Source organism: Oculina patagonica, chromosome 2, assembly GCF_052425735.1.
Source record: "Oculina patagonica isolate OP01 chromosome 2, crgOcupat, whole genome shotgun sequence".
Classification (NCBI taxonomy): Eukaryota; Metazoa; Cnidaria; class Anthozoa; order Scleractinia; family Oculinidae; genus Oculina; species Oculina patagonica.
In genome coordinates, this window is record NC_135759.1 from 24,488,783 (window position 1) to 24,503,796 (window position 15,014).

Consider the following 15,014-nt stretch of genomic DNA (forward strand, 5'->3'; position numbering starts at 1 on the left):
ACCCATAACATTAATTCCTTGCCCCTATGTTGTTCAACTATTGTTTATGTTCTGTTTGACACAAATCTTGAGCTTTTGTTTATAATCATCCTTGGAGATCCAGGGTAAGTTTGTCAGGGTGGGATGAATAAAAAAAATGTACCGCCCTGAAAAACTGCCCCTGGGCACACAACACCTTTAATTAGAGAGGGTTCATAATTTATGTAGTTGGGAGGAGAACTCTTTGATGATTTTGTTAATCTTTGTAAACCCCCCCCCCCCCCCCCCCCCGACGTTCTCCTGGCACTTCTTGGGTAATATCCTACCAACTTTATATATAGTGAAATATCAGGACCTTCCCACCCCCTCCTGGTGTCAAGTTATGTCCCACCCCCTATTAAACCCTCTCTTGGTAGAAACAGTATGCCTGAAAATTGCAACAAAAGCGACTCGCTAAGCGAACGCCGAAGGCAGCAGTTAGAACAATTTCGTTCAAACTGAAAAATAGGCCATTATAAATAAAAAAGTACGCGTGTACCTGATTCTCCAGGGCTAGCAGTTCATGATGTCCTTGATCTTCAGCGAACTTGATTCAAAGCCAAAGAGACGCATGTAAACGATTTGTGACCGTCCTAGTTAAAAGCTTATAAATCTTCGGGCGCAAGATTCAGCGAGAATATTTATACTGAAGGGCGAAGACAATTCTCCCTCACGTGTTTCGTTCCAGCTTTACACGCGCCAAAATAGAGTTCCCACTAGCCCCTCCCTTGCAAAAGCGATCGATTCAGCGGACTGCGTCAGCCTCGATTTCAAACAAGAAATGGCGTGTGGATTCTTCTCAAGTTTCGATAAAGAGTGTTTCAGAGTACTGAAGCGACCCAAATGCGAACATCCGTTTTCAAACATGATGTAAAGGTGAGTTTAGCAGAAATATAGCTTTGTACTTCACGATCGAATGGGTTAAATTTTTCTTGAAATTTTCTCAGGTACATACTTGGCACAACTATGTGTGTCGGTATTCACCAACTCGAACATGGAAAATCGATACCAAGAAAAATCGATCGTGAACAGTCTTGGCAGAACAGTGCTATATTTTCACTAATGTATCAAATAGTAAGCTTAAGTTAATGGCTGAAGTATTTAAAGTAGCTTTCTAGATCAGCTCGATCTGTTGCTTCTATTCGGTATCGATGCATATTTTATATTGTCTTTGTTATCTGTGCATACGTGACTTCTGCATTTGTACGATTTCACTCCGGTATTGTCTGATTTTTTTTGCATCACTGCAATCTTTCATATTATTGTGAAGCATACCGGTACAGGCTCATTCAAGTAGCTGTGCCGGATCGATATAAGTAGTTATCTACTTAGTACACAAACGTATGGCGTCTCATGATCTGAAGCATCTGCAGATTTCATTGTATTCACTAATCACTTTTGTCCGCAAATCGTGACCAAAATCGTGACTTTATAATTTAGCAATTCTTTAGATCTGTTACTTGTTAGCATTTGTAGTCATCATCAGTCGTTTCTCTCCTTGTGGAAATAATACAGCCATAGTATTTATAGCAGATTAGATTTGTAAAATTATTGCCCTAGTCATTCTGATCTTAATATTGAAAGAGCATATTTTGTCACCTGTAACTTGAAATTTGTTGGAAATGCCAATTACAGCCTCTTCTGTGTAGAAAAGAAACAACGCATGTTTTGAAATAAATCATTGTCTTGTATTCTGGAAAGGGTAAGGAAAGGGTAATGGTGGCAGAGTGAATCTTGGACCTATGTCTAGGTGGATTTTATAAAACTTTTATTTAACAATTAGACTACGAGCCCAAGTTTTCTATGAGCAAATAGTCAACGAGGCGCAGCCGAGTTGACTATCGCTCATAGAAAACGAGGGCGAGTAGTCTAATTGTTTTAGTTGAAACGCTAAAGGATTTTCAGTCCAAAACCTACAATATTGTGCACTTTAAAGACAAAAAAACAAGAAAATTTACCGCTTAAAGAGCTACTCGCGCGCGCGACTGTTTTCTATCGGCGAATAGAAATCAGTGAGAGAACCAATCAGATTCGCGGATTTCCAATAGAACACAGCTGAGTTTCTACTAATATAAAATATAATGCATGCTATGATTGGGTGGCTAGATGCTTTGCATGTGGCTAGAGAAACGGGTTTATAACTTCACATCAAGTTCCAGACGTAATTTTAAAAATGAAATGTTTTAATATTATTGAAAGAAACCTTTAAGTGAGATTTTTGACAAATCAGTCAGAGCAGATTTTTCCAGTAATGGTGCAGACATGCAAAGGTCTTGAATGATAGATTTGAATGATAGATTTACAACTTAGGGTGATTCATGTATACAGTAAGAGAGGTTTTGAAACTTCAGCTTTCCAATCTTGGAATGATTTTTTTTGCAATGTTACCCAGTCAGCATAAACAAATTAACTGAATAATGATATCAATCACTGAATTTGTAAACAGATTCAATTATATCATGTAATGCCACAACAGTTTATGTAGAAAATATCATTGGGACTTCAACAGGAATATAGCTAAGATTTCTAACAGGCGAAATTTTCTTGATCACAGGCGGACAATTTGGGTTACATTAAAAGAAAGATCTAACCACACACAGTCTTTAAGGGCCTCTTTACATGAGAGTTGTCGTCCCGGGATGACTTTCGTCCTGGGATGAATTCATCTCGGTGTCTGGTCATTTTCTTGTTGCTGTCTACATGATGATACTCGATTTCGTCCCGGGATGAACTCATCCCGGGACGATTTCATCCCTGTCCTAAGCACCGAGATGAAATTTCATCCCGGGATGAAACCACGTGACGAAAAACCCCATGTAAACAGTCTTTCTGGGATGAAATATAATGTAATGTAAGCACTGGCGAGATGAATTCAACTCGGGCGGGACGACTTACGTCCCGGCATCCCGGGATGAACACACTCATGTAAAATGAAAATTTTTTCATCCCAGGACGAAATTCATCCCGGGATAAAACTCATCTCGGCTCTCATGTAAAGAGGCCCTAAGCCGGAAAAATCAAGTCCTCAGGTGGTTATTTTTCGGTCTTCCACCTATTATTTACATCCCTGCTCCAACGTGGTTTAAGTGTATAATACACTGTGTATGCAGCAACTAATATTCCTGAGGCACACTTCACTTGAAGCATACATATTTATTTTTATTTATTTTATACTGTCCATCAATAAAAAACGTCTTTTGAAATGGTTGAGGTAAAGATAAAGCAGGGGTTTCAAAATCTTGTGATGTAGGCGTCAGCAACTGGAAGAGTAGGCGGCTGTAATACCAAGCTTGTTTGTTGTGAGCTGATTGCTACGACCAAAGTAACCGGCAATATATCATCAAGTAGCCGGCGGAACTCCGGCAGTCCCTGGCTTGTTTTGAAAACCCCGATGAAGATTATGGCAAAGATTATAAATTTCAACATGGCTGCAAAGCAGAAGAGATTGATGATTGTGGAGTTTGGATTTCCAAACATTTAGTAAATGCCATAAGCAAGAGTTTAGCTGTGGCGTTTAACATAAACACAGAGACAGTGTGCTTTATTGAGAGAAAGAAACATGGTGGCATAACAACATGTACTTGAACACTGGAGCATCATAGAATCAAAATCAATAAAATCAAGATAATTTATACTGCTTGCATTCAACTGTCGAAATTTTCAGGTTTTCTGGACATAGTATATCCCTTATGAAACTAAACATTTGTGCAAGTGCGAGCCTGCTTATTGTTTAACTTGAGTTGATGTAAACAAACATCTCAAATTACAATACACAGATTTCAAAAATTTGCATTAAGTCACAAAAACAAGAATGTCTGAACTGCGAGCGACCGTTTACCCCTAAATGACAAGATTTGCATTAAATGTATTAGTTTAGGAAACACACTTCCTGGTAAAGAAGAGTATAATTGCCAGCTAACTTTGACTGATTGCTTTGATCGAAGAGTCAATAAACATGCTACAGAATTACACCACAAGATCATTATTACAGTACCTTGATTTCAAACAATACGACAGCGAATGATTGAGTTAAATTTTTGACTTTGCCAAGTTCTGCAAAAGCGATTTTTACTTTATGGTCAAAATTTGAGACTCCTGCTGGGACATGATATAAAGACGTCACACGTGACTACTTGAGAAAGTCTGCCCAGAAACAGTAGAGAAACAAAGAAGATGCCCTCAGATAAAAGAAAAGTGAAAATTGCTCCTGTTTGTTGCAGTAAGTGACACTAAATCGCTGTTGAATTATTTCCCTTCACATTGCCAGTAGATTCTTCCAATACCGAGAAAGCTTTGTTAAGATTATTTGAAATTCATGTCAATGAAAAGTGCTTTCTTTGCTGCCTTTTTCCCCTTGTAATGGCAACCTTTCTGATGGCAAAAAGATCAAACTGAAAACATTTGAGAATCTGTATGAGATTGGTTATCGAAACAATCTGCGCAGGGTTTCCAATTCGTGGTATGGAAATCGCCAAGAAATGACCATTTCTCTAGTTCTACATCTTAACTTAGACAGTATTTTAAGAACAGAAAGTACTGTATATATACTCTGAAAATGTGCTTCTGAAAGCAATTAAAAATGAAATTTGTTTCATTTGGTTTTTTTTTTAAGTGACATGTACAGCAACAGGAACTTGTAATTGAAGCTTGCGATCCCACGATGCAAGGTCATAATTTCAAAATAAAGTAGTTCTTAGCCAAATGACCTCAAAAGCAAACATTTTATACCTCTTTCTACCGATATACTTTATTTAAGGTCGCCAAATGCCCTAAATCTTTTTGATTTTCGAATGATTTTTTCAGCGACAAAATCAAAACAATAACAAAGGCTCGCAATGCATACCGGCTTATTTAATGCATCGCAAATCGCTTTCAATATTATCACGTCCCCTACTCATGCAAAATAGTCACTTGTCATTTAGCTCTTTGATCTTGATGCTGTGTCATTAAGGTGGCTATATATAGTTTCATTCCCGCACGTGCGCTGCTAGTGCAAGGTTGTCGTAATTTGTGCACGCAAGCTGATGCAAGCTCATTAAAAATAATCCATCATGGATTTCTTTTACATTCAAAGAAAAACCTAACCCATAACAGATTTTTAAGAGTAGATTATACTGTTTTAACTTCCAAAGATTATCAGTTTGTATATTTTATTGATGGAATTGCTTCCAACACCCCGTAAACAAGTGCAAAGAAAAGTCAGCGTACCGTGAGCATGCACAACACCGTAACTTGAGAAATTTCTATTTTGCTGACGTCACAAAAACTAAGCGTTTTGGAACGATCTAAAAACACATATTGCGCATTTCAAATGGTAAATTTTTTTGAAATTTGGCACAAGGGTAGCATTTTTTTCTACATATGAAAAAATTATCAAATTTTTAACAGTGAGCATAAAAAATGGAAATTGCGAAAACCACTGAAAATGATGTACAAATTTTCTTATGGCTTTAAGATGGCTTTAACTCTTAAGATGTTTACTTCATTATGCCAAAAACAGGGAAAATTCACCTGGTACTGTAGAAACCTAAAAAAACTGTCTGGAAGTTTGCTTGCGTCAAAAAACAAGCCAATAATCTCTGTCGCTAGTTGGCACTCGAAGAGTCTTTCCAGGGATCCATATTCACGGTCGTCCGGTCGTCCAAGACGACTAAAAAATCGTATGGACGACCAAACGATTACATAAACTCGTCCGCTGGACGACTTACATGTAAGTTTGACTTAATGAAAAAAAAAACAATTATTAAGTTTTCTTATGAGTTACTTGCGTTACGTTCTGACCACTTGTCATCCATTCATAACTTTTCGAAAACAGAAAATAATTTGCAACTTTCTGTCGCGATAAAATCATAATTTAGGACGCCATCTTGGCTGATGCGGTATTTTCCATCAATGAAATCATTGCAGGCTCAATTTTCAAGCTGTCAACCGCTGATATTTTGTACTGCAGCTGCATCCGCGAAAACACGAGGCGATCGCATCAGCTGATGTTTTGATCAAAATTTGCCGATATCTTGGTGTGGCACCGCCAGCAAAGAAGAAAAAGCAATGTTAACACTTCAGAAAAACAAACCAAATATGAATAAGAAGAACAAAAGCGTTCTTTTCTTCCGTTGTGGCAGTCGAAGAGGCCCTGGCTTTCATTTGTGCCTGCATCATACGCTTCCGCCAACATCACAAGCCGCGTGGGGGCGTGATGTTTTGTGAAATTTGTAAGCCGGCAGCCAAGGTAGACAAGTAAAGAGTCTCATTAACAAATACTTGTAAATCAAACTTTATTATAACAGATTCGTTGTCTTGTAGATTTCATGTATACACAGTGTTACATACATGTGATAATAAAAAAAAAAGTCAACTTTTCATTTACTTGTTGTACGGTCGCCATTCTAAACTTTTGAACGGGCAAGTAAAATTTTGCCAGGGCAAGTATGTCATCTTGCATACTTGCCCGGCTGACGACTTGGAGAAAAAACGAATATGGATCCCTGCTTTCTCGGATAGATTAAAGATACAGATAGCATTACTTGATTGTCAAGTGTTATACCAAAAAATGATTGCAAAGACAGAAGTAATGGAAATCTAATTGCAACGACTTCCCTGTTTAGTTGGCCTCTTGTGGCCAGCTAGAAACCGTTGACATTGTAATAAAATTGATGATGATGATGATGATGCTGGTCTGAGCATGCCAATTATGTTCAAGGGTTTAAGAAAAACATCATGAAGTTGATATAACAATACTTTTTAAGTGATGACATAGTCAATGCATAGTCATGGGTACTGTTCACTTACCTACTTTTAACATTATGAATATATACAGTGTAAGACCTTGTTCAATGTGCATGATTATGATAAGTACATACATGTATCTTTTTTTTTTTTTTGGTGAGTGCTTGCCTCCTTCCACTGTGGCCCAGGTTCAATTCCGGCCTACTGCCATTAGTTAGCCTGCGTAGCTGGCGGTATAGTTGGGTTTTAAAGCGCGCACGAGCAAGCGGCGAAGCCGCGACAACTAGCGGCGCAGCCGTGAGTGGCTTGGGGAGGAGGACCTCCCCAAGCCACTTGCGGCTGTGCCGCTCGTTGTAGCTTTGCCCCTTGCTTGTGCCCACTTTAAAACCCAACAATACCGCCAGCTTTGCAGGCTACCATAAGTTTGAGTTTGTTGTTAAGTTGGTTCTTGTTTGCTCAAGGGGGGTTTTCTCTGGGCACTCTGGTTTTGCTCCTTCCTGAAAAACCAACATTTCGAAATTCCAATTTGACCTTTTTTTTTTATTATTATTCATTCAAAAACGTTACATACATACATTACAGAAAATTGCACAACTACACAAAAATACATAACTACAAAAAAAAAAAAAATACATTTCTACATCGCACCCGTGTGGGCCTAATTGTTTATAAGTAAATCTTCACCTACTAATTATCTAATTTAACCGACAAATATATATATATCTATTTGGAAATTCTTGTTAAGTTTAAATTACATTCTCCATTTTTCCATTAATTTATCTAAGTTCTTATTTTTAGTGCATATGTACTTTTCAGTTTCGTACTTTAAATTAACTTTAAATTTGAAACCTTGAATATTTGGCAGTTCTTTGTTTCTTCTACACCCCCATAAATATATTTTCTTTATAAGTAACAAATAATTAAGTACATGTAAGGGGCATTTTGGTGTTAGAACACCAATTAGAATATCTTTTAAATTGAGATGAACTTGTTTTGTCGACAAGTAATACAATTCGAATTCTTTCCAGAAAGACCTTGAGTGTGGACATTCATAAAAAAGATGATGCATTGTTTCTGAATCGTGTTTGCAGAAAGAACACAGATTGTCTGCAATGAAACCAATTTTACACAATTTTGAATTTGTGTTAAGTATAGAATTTAATACCTTGAATTGAAAAGCCTTAACATATGGTTCAAAAGCAACAGAATGGGGAAGAAGAAAAGCTTTTTTCAGTTCTTCATCGGATAAGTTAAATTCACACTTCAGTTTTTGCGCGTAATTTGGAAGGCGTGCTTTTTTAAGGACTAACAGCGAATAATAGTCTTTTGATTTCTTTTTGGTAACATCGAAAAACCTATTGTCAATTTTGAAGGGTGGACAGACGTCTATGCGAACTGACCCACGATTTCGCATATTGAAAGGAACGGAATGGCGCAAACCAGTCCATTCTAGAAAATTCGTCCTTTCTATGTTTTTTGCAATTAACTCATAAGAATCGACGTTATTAAGATCAAAACAAAGGTCGCTTACAGTATGAATACCATAATTATAATATCTTTTATAGAATACTGGTTTGTTATATTGATTCTAATTTCCTGATTATTCCAAATGAAATATTGCCAGTTGTTATCAGCTGCATTGTCTTCACGAAATTCACACCACCATTTCAATAATTCTGTGTAAAACAGGGAACTAATATTAAGATCTTTAACATTATAGTTACAATTAAAGAGCATCAGACCACCTGAGTCTTTTAGGATATATTCTAAATATTTTTTCCATGCGCCTGAATTGTCACTAAAAATTCTCTTCAGCCAGGAACGGCGAAGAGACTTAATCATACTTTCGATATCGATCATTTTAATACCGCCGCCTTCAAAACTGTTTATTGCAGAAGCTCTAGTTACTTTATCTTTGCCTTTCCATAAAAAATTATACACCAAGTGGGTCAGTTCATCTATTATATGCTTAGGGGTAGGCATCAGAGAGGATATGTGTACAACTTGACTTGACTCTATCCAATTTGACTTGGATAGAGGACGAACATGAAAACCAGCCAGCACTGATGTGGCTTCCTCTCTTAGTATCATGAAATTATTTTTGAGGTTTTCTTTGACCACGAAGTAATTTTGTACACCTCAAAAATAAGTCTGGTAACATAACTCTTTAATACTAACCTCTCTTTTATGTTTCAGGGGTAAAAACCAAGTGTATTCCATCTATGGACAAACTCATCCAGCCCTCCACAAGTAATGTCACCAATCTCAGTCAAGGTCATCAGTTGCATAATGCTAATTCTACCACGATCACAGGTCATCAGAATAATAAGAAGAGCTCGGGTAAAGTCCACTACTACCAGTGTCCTAATTGTGAAAAGGCTTTTTTGTACAAATCAAAACTGCTTCTTCACGAGATAACCCACAGTGGCGAAAGGCCTTACAAGTGTGCTAGTTGCGAGAAGACGTACAAGAGGGAGTCGGAGCTTGTGGTACATCAGCGGGTTCACACAGGAGAACGACCTTTTCATTGTAGAAAATGCGAGAAGGCGTTCAAGACGAAATCAGAGCTTGTGGTTCATGATAGGTTTCATACTGGTGAAAGGCCTTACAAATGTCACCATTGTGAAAAGTCGTTTAGAACAGCGTCTGAGCTTGGTTTGCACAACAAGGTCACATCAGGTGAAAGGCCCTACAGGTGCGCCAAGTGCGACAGAGGTTTCTTTCGGCAGTCCGACCTCACCATTCATGAACGAAACCACTGCGGAGAGAAACCCTACAGATGCACCCATTGTGAAAGATGTTTCAGAACTGAATCTGAACGCGAAAAACATGAGAAGAGTCACAGCATCGTCAAACTCTTTAAATGCACAGTTTGTCACAAGTCATTCAAAACAAAAGATCACCTTGAAGCCCATACAAAAACTCACGTAGAGAAAACTTTCGATTGTTCCACATGTTCACTGTCCTTCAGCACTTCAACCGAGCTCGCAGCCCACAACGATACTCACGCTGGTAAAAGGCTTTACAAGTGTTCTCAGTGTGATAAGTCGTTTGCATTCAAGTCCAAACTCTTTCAGCACTGGGTGATTCACACCGGGGAACGACCATATAGGTGCGTCCAGTGCAACAAGTCTTACGGGAGAAAGTCAGAACTCGTAGTACATCAAAGAATCCATACCGGTGAAAAACCCTTCAAATGCACTAATTGTGAAAAATGCTTCAAAACAACGTCAGAGCTGGTCGTGCACTGCAGAACTCATACTGGTGAAAAGCCTTACAAGTGCAACCACTGCGAGAAGCAATTCAAAACTGCATCTGAGCTTGGTGTCCACAGAAGAAGCCACATCGGCGACAAGCCATTTTCCTGCACTCGCTGCGAAATGTCGTTCAAGCGAATGGCCGACCTTAACACTCACAAAAGATTTCATTTAATCGATTTGCCTTTCACGTGCCATCTCTGTGTTATGGCTTTTGGAACCGCGTCAGAACTTGCCATCCACGAAGAGTTGCACAGTTCCATTCTGCATAACAGCTTGAACCAAAATGCGGCAATGCATGGGCCAAACGCAGAACAAGCGACTCAAAGTAACGGACAGCCGCCCGCGCAAGGGCTTCTCTCTGATCAAACGTTGAATTTGGGACAAGGGCTTAAGATGGCGCAGCTTTCTCTAACCAACGACAAAACGAATGCTACTGAAGACCGTAAACATGTCGATCCAGATCTTGACATGAACAAGTTAATGAAAATTGTTAACAAACCTTTCAAATGCAGCCAGTGCGGCAAAGCGTTTGTCTCTACCACCGAACTGGCAGGGCACGTAAGAATTCACACCGGTCAAAGACCATTTAAGTGCACTCAGTGCGACAACTGCTATAGAACACAGTCAACGCTTTCTGTTCACATGAAGAGCCACGTCAAGGAAAAGCGATATAAATGTTCCTACTGCGAAGTGACGTGTCCCACGCTGTCCAAACTGTACGATCACTACATGCTTCATCAATCAGAGAGGCCTTTTGAAGGTTCACAACTAAACGATCACGGCGATCAAGAACGAGTGATCCGCTCGAATGGTGACGATATTTTACCATTGAGATGTTGGGTGTGCCAAAAACGTTTCAGTGAACAGGGTGCTTTAGATCATCACATCAGTTTACATCGGGACAGGAGTAGTACTCTTGAATCGTGTGTTAAGAAGTTGAAAAGCTCCATCGCAGAAAAATAAAGTGGAGATAATGACGTTGCTAAAGTAATTAAAAGTGGTCTCCAGAGTCACAAACCACGAGGCAACGCTAGAAAAATTTTGTAGTACACATCCGTGTACATTGTCTTTTGTTGTTAAGACATGAGACTACAAAGCTGACAGTTGAGTCCGTTGTGCAGAATGGGACGCAAGCAGGTTTGTTCAGTTCTTGCGAAAATTCTAGATAGTGGATTATTTTTTATAGTCATTTTGTCTAGAATGCGTGCAGCTTCCATCTTTATCCACAGTATTAACTGAGAGTTAAACGACGACGGTTCGCCAAATTGAACGAAAGTTTACGGTCGCCTGCGGCGGATCTGAGGAAAGGGGGAGACTGCACGTAACGTAATATATGTCAGTGGAATTTAAGTCTTGTGAAGTAACAAAATGCTGCAAATGCGGCAGTGAAATTAATTTTTATGAATCGGTGTGATTGCTTGATTTATAGTTATGCTATTATTACAAATTGTATCTCATCGACCTCACTGCAAACAGCAACAAGTTATGGCTGCTGAAAATTGGACTAGTTAACTTTTAAAATTTTTTGTCTAGGTAAACAGATAAAAGCCAAAAAAATGCATGTTATCCATGGTAAGTAAAAAAGAATGTTAATTGAGTTGCAGAATAACAGAATGTCAAAGAATGTACACGTTTTTATATTGTAATACAGTAGAACCCCGGTAACTCGAACTCGGATAACTCGAACAACCCCGCTAACTCGAACAAACTCCCATTTCCCTTGGATTTGACCCCACTTTTCAGTCATTTTTACTCGGTTAACTCGAACTCGGATAACTCGAAAACCCCGCTAACTCGAACTAAATTTCGTTTCCCTTGAACAAAATTTGGGTCAAATACTCAACTCGCCAAGGTTGCCCATTGATTAGAGCAACGAACAGATCACGTATTTGACAGCCATTTTCCACTCTTATCATAAGAATATATAGTCGTGTTAGAGTTTCTGGCAAGATAAGTTCAATTTGCACTGTACTGTATACTGAAGTGCTGAAAAATCAGTAACTATCAATTATTAACTTGGCAAATTAAATATTCAATCGACCCCGAAAACTCGAAACCCCGCTAACTCGAACTGTTTTTCGTTTCCCTTCAGAGTTCGAGTTACCGGGGTTCTACTGTATTTTTTTTTTTAACAGAGTCAATACAAGAAAATTAATTAGAAATAATTTTTTGATGACTAAATAATGAAAAAAAAAATAACGATTGCCCATTATAACGCTACTTTAAATTTAGCATGCTCGTTGTAGCTACATGAAATAGTATTACGGAAAAGTTTTGATAAATTGTATTCGTACCATATATCGGTTATAAGAAGAAATAATAATTAGAAATTAGATAAAAAATCATAGTACTTACTAGTTAGTACATTTTCATATATAAGCTCCGTTTACATCAAAACCAACATTTAAACATGTTTAGAAACTACTTAGTTATTTACAAACTTGCTTAAGGGAGGTTTACTGAATAACATTCATAAATAACGTTCATAAATTCATAATGAAATTCCTAATTTTCATTTTGCAAAGTACCGATGAAAAAACGGCGTCAGTCCCACACGAAAGTACTGCTAAATGGCTTTCATGTGAAGATTTACACACTAAGTCCCATCCATTGACTTAATCGTTACATTCGTGTAAATGGGTGCAAGGTTGCACTTCGGGAGTGAAGGGGTTAAAGCTTTCAGTTTTCTATTTTGTGCTTTACGCTTTGAAACATGTTTAACTAAGATGGTTTAACTAGACATGTAAATGTTGAGTTGGTGTAAACGGAGTATTGGCCTTACGATTGCTGCATTGCGGATTATAATGAGAATCACGGCAGTCAAGTATGCTAGTTAAAGTGCAAAATGTTCTTGGCTGTCCGATTCTCCAAACAATGCTAGAATATGTATTTTATTATTTTATTTTCTTAGGCATGCATATTTTGATATACACTGTGTAATGAGCTTTCAAGCTATTAGTTTTCTCGTTTTAATACTTCAATTTATACGATTTGGTATTTTTGAGAGTTAAATAGCCACAAGCTCAACAACAGTGTTATATTTTAGGCATTTGATATATACTGTTTTTAAAGACATAGTTATATCACGCTAATTGAATAATATCACTTGTCAAAAGTGTTAATTAGTTATCATTTCATTTAAATGAATAATTATAGACCATTCAATCTAGTCTGTAATGTTGGTGTTGCTTGGCGAACGATCTGTGTATGTGCCCCCCCCCCCCCCCCCCCCTCGTGTTCAGTTCAATGTCTTCGCCACGTAAAAAAAAACAGCTTTTGTGCTTTTACCAGTAACGAAGTTTGACATGCTGTAAGATTCCGTTAACTAAGCGCTGGGCTAATACATGCTTTTGTCCAAAGCACCTTTTCAGGGGGCCTATTCGCTGAAACTGCAGTGGGGGGAGGGGGCAGGGGCTTATCACCGGAAGAAACTTTTCGTTTAAAATTGTTGGGGCTCATGTCTGGAAAAATTTTCCTTCAACGTATTTTGGGTTCATACAAGAACACCGCTAGGTAAAATTTTCTCAACACAACGATGTGAAACACAAAACAAATAAATAGTTGTCTGGTGAAGATCACAGGTCTCTGGTGATACTGGAATTACTTGGATTACAAAACAAGTCTAAAAATAGGGGTTGAGGTTTTATATTTCTTTAGAAGCTAGCCTAAGAGCGTGCTCGCAGGCTATCTAGGAGACAAATCTCAAACGGTCTTATATTTGTTGGGTGGGGTTAGGGTTATTTTTCAGTTTTTTTATCGGAGGTATTTTTGCTTTCCAAGGGTTATGGGGTGGCCTATTTTCGGGAGGGGGGGGGGGGGTGGTTATCGGAATTTTGCAGTATCAAAAAAGATCACAATAGTATTTGGCCCGCACAAATTCTCCTCTTTCCGCGTGCCTGATCTAAGAACTGAACGAGATCAGGATTTGCGATCACTTTTCTAGAAGCACCGCCCAGGATATGAGATTTTTACTCTTCATAGACTGATTGCCCTTTTGTCCTTAGACCGCTCACACGACAGAGTGTGTGAAATGCTCAGAAACACCCACACTGCAGACTAGAGTATGATGCATGGTGTAGTTAGTTTTGTCTAACTACAAGCTACGCTAGACATTTTTGTACTATTTTTTTCTCTGCTTGATAATAAAAAAAAAATTACAGAAGCCCTGTTTTTTTGTTTGACTTTCGAAAAATAATTGGTTTACTTGTAGTTGAGAGAGTTTGCCTCGTAGTAGATTTTCTCAAACGGTTGTTTTGATTGTCAGCTCTGCACACAGTATGGGAGGCGCGCGGTGGCCTAATTGTTACTGCGCCGGACTGCAGATTGAGCGGTCCGGGTTTAAGCCTTGGCCGGGGCAATAATGTGTTGCGTTCTTGGGTATTTCACTTAATTCTCATACTGCCTCTCTCCACCCGGGTGTATAAATGGGTACCGGCGAAATAATGCTGGGGGGTAACCCTGCGATGGACTAGCATCCCATTCAGGGGGAAGTAGAAATATTCCTAGCCGCTTTATGCCACAGAAACCGGGATTAGCTCCGGCAGTATGGGCCGCATGGCTCGAGACTTCCCTTTTCTGTACACAGTACAGTAGAATGATAAACTCTCGCAGCTTGTGAGACTTCTCAGGTAAGTACCCTCGAGGCATCAGTTCAGCAGCGGCACGCGTACGGCATGTGTCTAGCTTTAATTCTTTATCAACGTTCCCTCCCAGTGGTTATTTGCGCGTACGTCGTTCGTGTCCTCACTTGAAAAATGTCTTCATTAGCAAAAGAACCTCATCTTCACCTACCCACTCCGTGCCAAGTGGCACATTCGGCCTCCTCCCAGTTACGAGTAGTTGTGGTTTCTGTAATCGGAAATGTTTTCCAGAATCGGGTGATTAGCGCAATGCCTAACCGTTCAAGACTTGAGACTTGAAGGCGGTAGGTTTTCTGTTGGGGTTCGGCCTCCTTTCAGTTTCGAGTGCTTGAGGTTTCTGTAATCGGTAATGTTTTCCAGGATCAGCTGA

At 38.8% G+C, this 15,014-nt stretch overlaps 1 protein-coding gene across 1 annotated transcript; it reads left to right on the forward strand.

Annotated features, from left to right (window-relative positions):
* The first annotated feature begins 781 nt into the window (after positions 1 to 781).
* LOC144643709 (uncharacterized) lies at positions 782 to 13,173 on the forward strand. The gene is made up of 2 exons (XM_078503039.1): positions 782 to 894; positions 8,941 to 13,173. The coding sequence occupies exon 2, from the start codon at positions 8,967 to 8,969 to the stop codon at positions 10,965 to 10,967; it is 2,001 nt and encodes a 666-aa protein (XP_078359165.1). The 5' UTR covers positions 782 to 894; positions 8,941 to 8,966; the 3' UTR covers positions 10,968 to 13,173.
* The last annotated feature ends 1,841 nt before the right edge of the window (positions 13,174 to 15,014 follow it).

Bases quoted from the DNA above. Each gene is read 5' to 3' on its own strand.
- LOC144643709 (XM_078503039.1), top strand. From the start codon at position 8,967: ATGGACAAACTCATCCAGCCCTCCACAAGTAATGTCACCAATCTCAGT.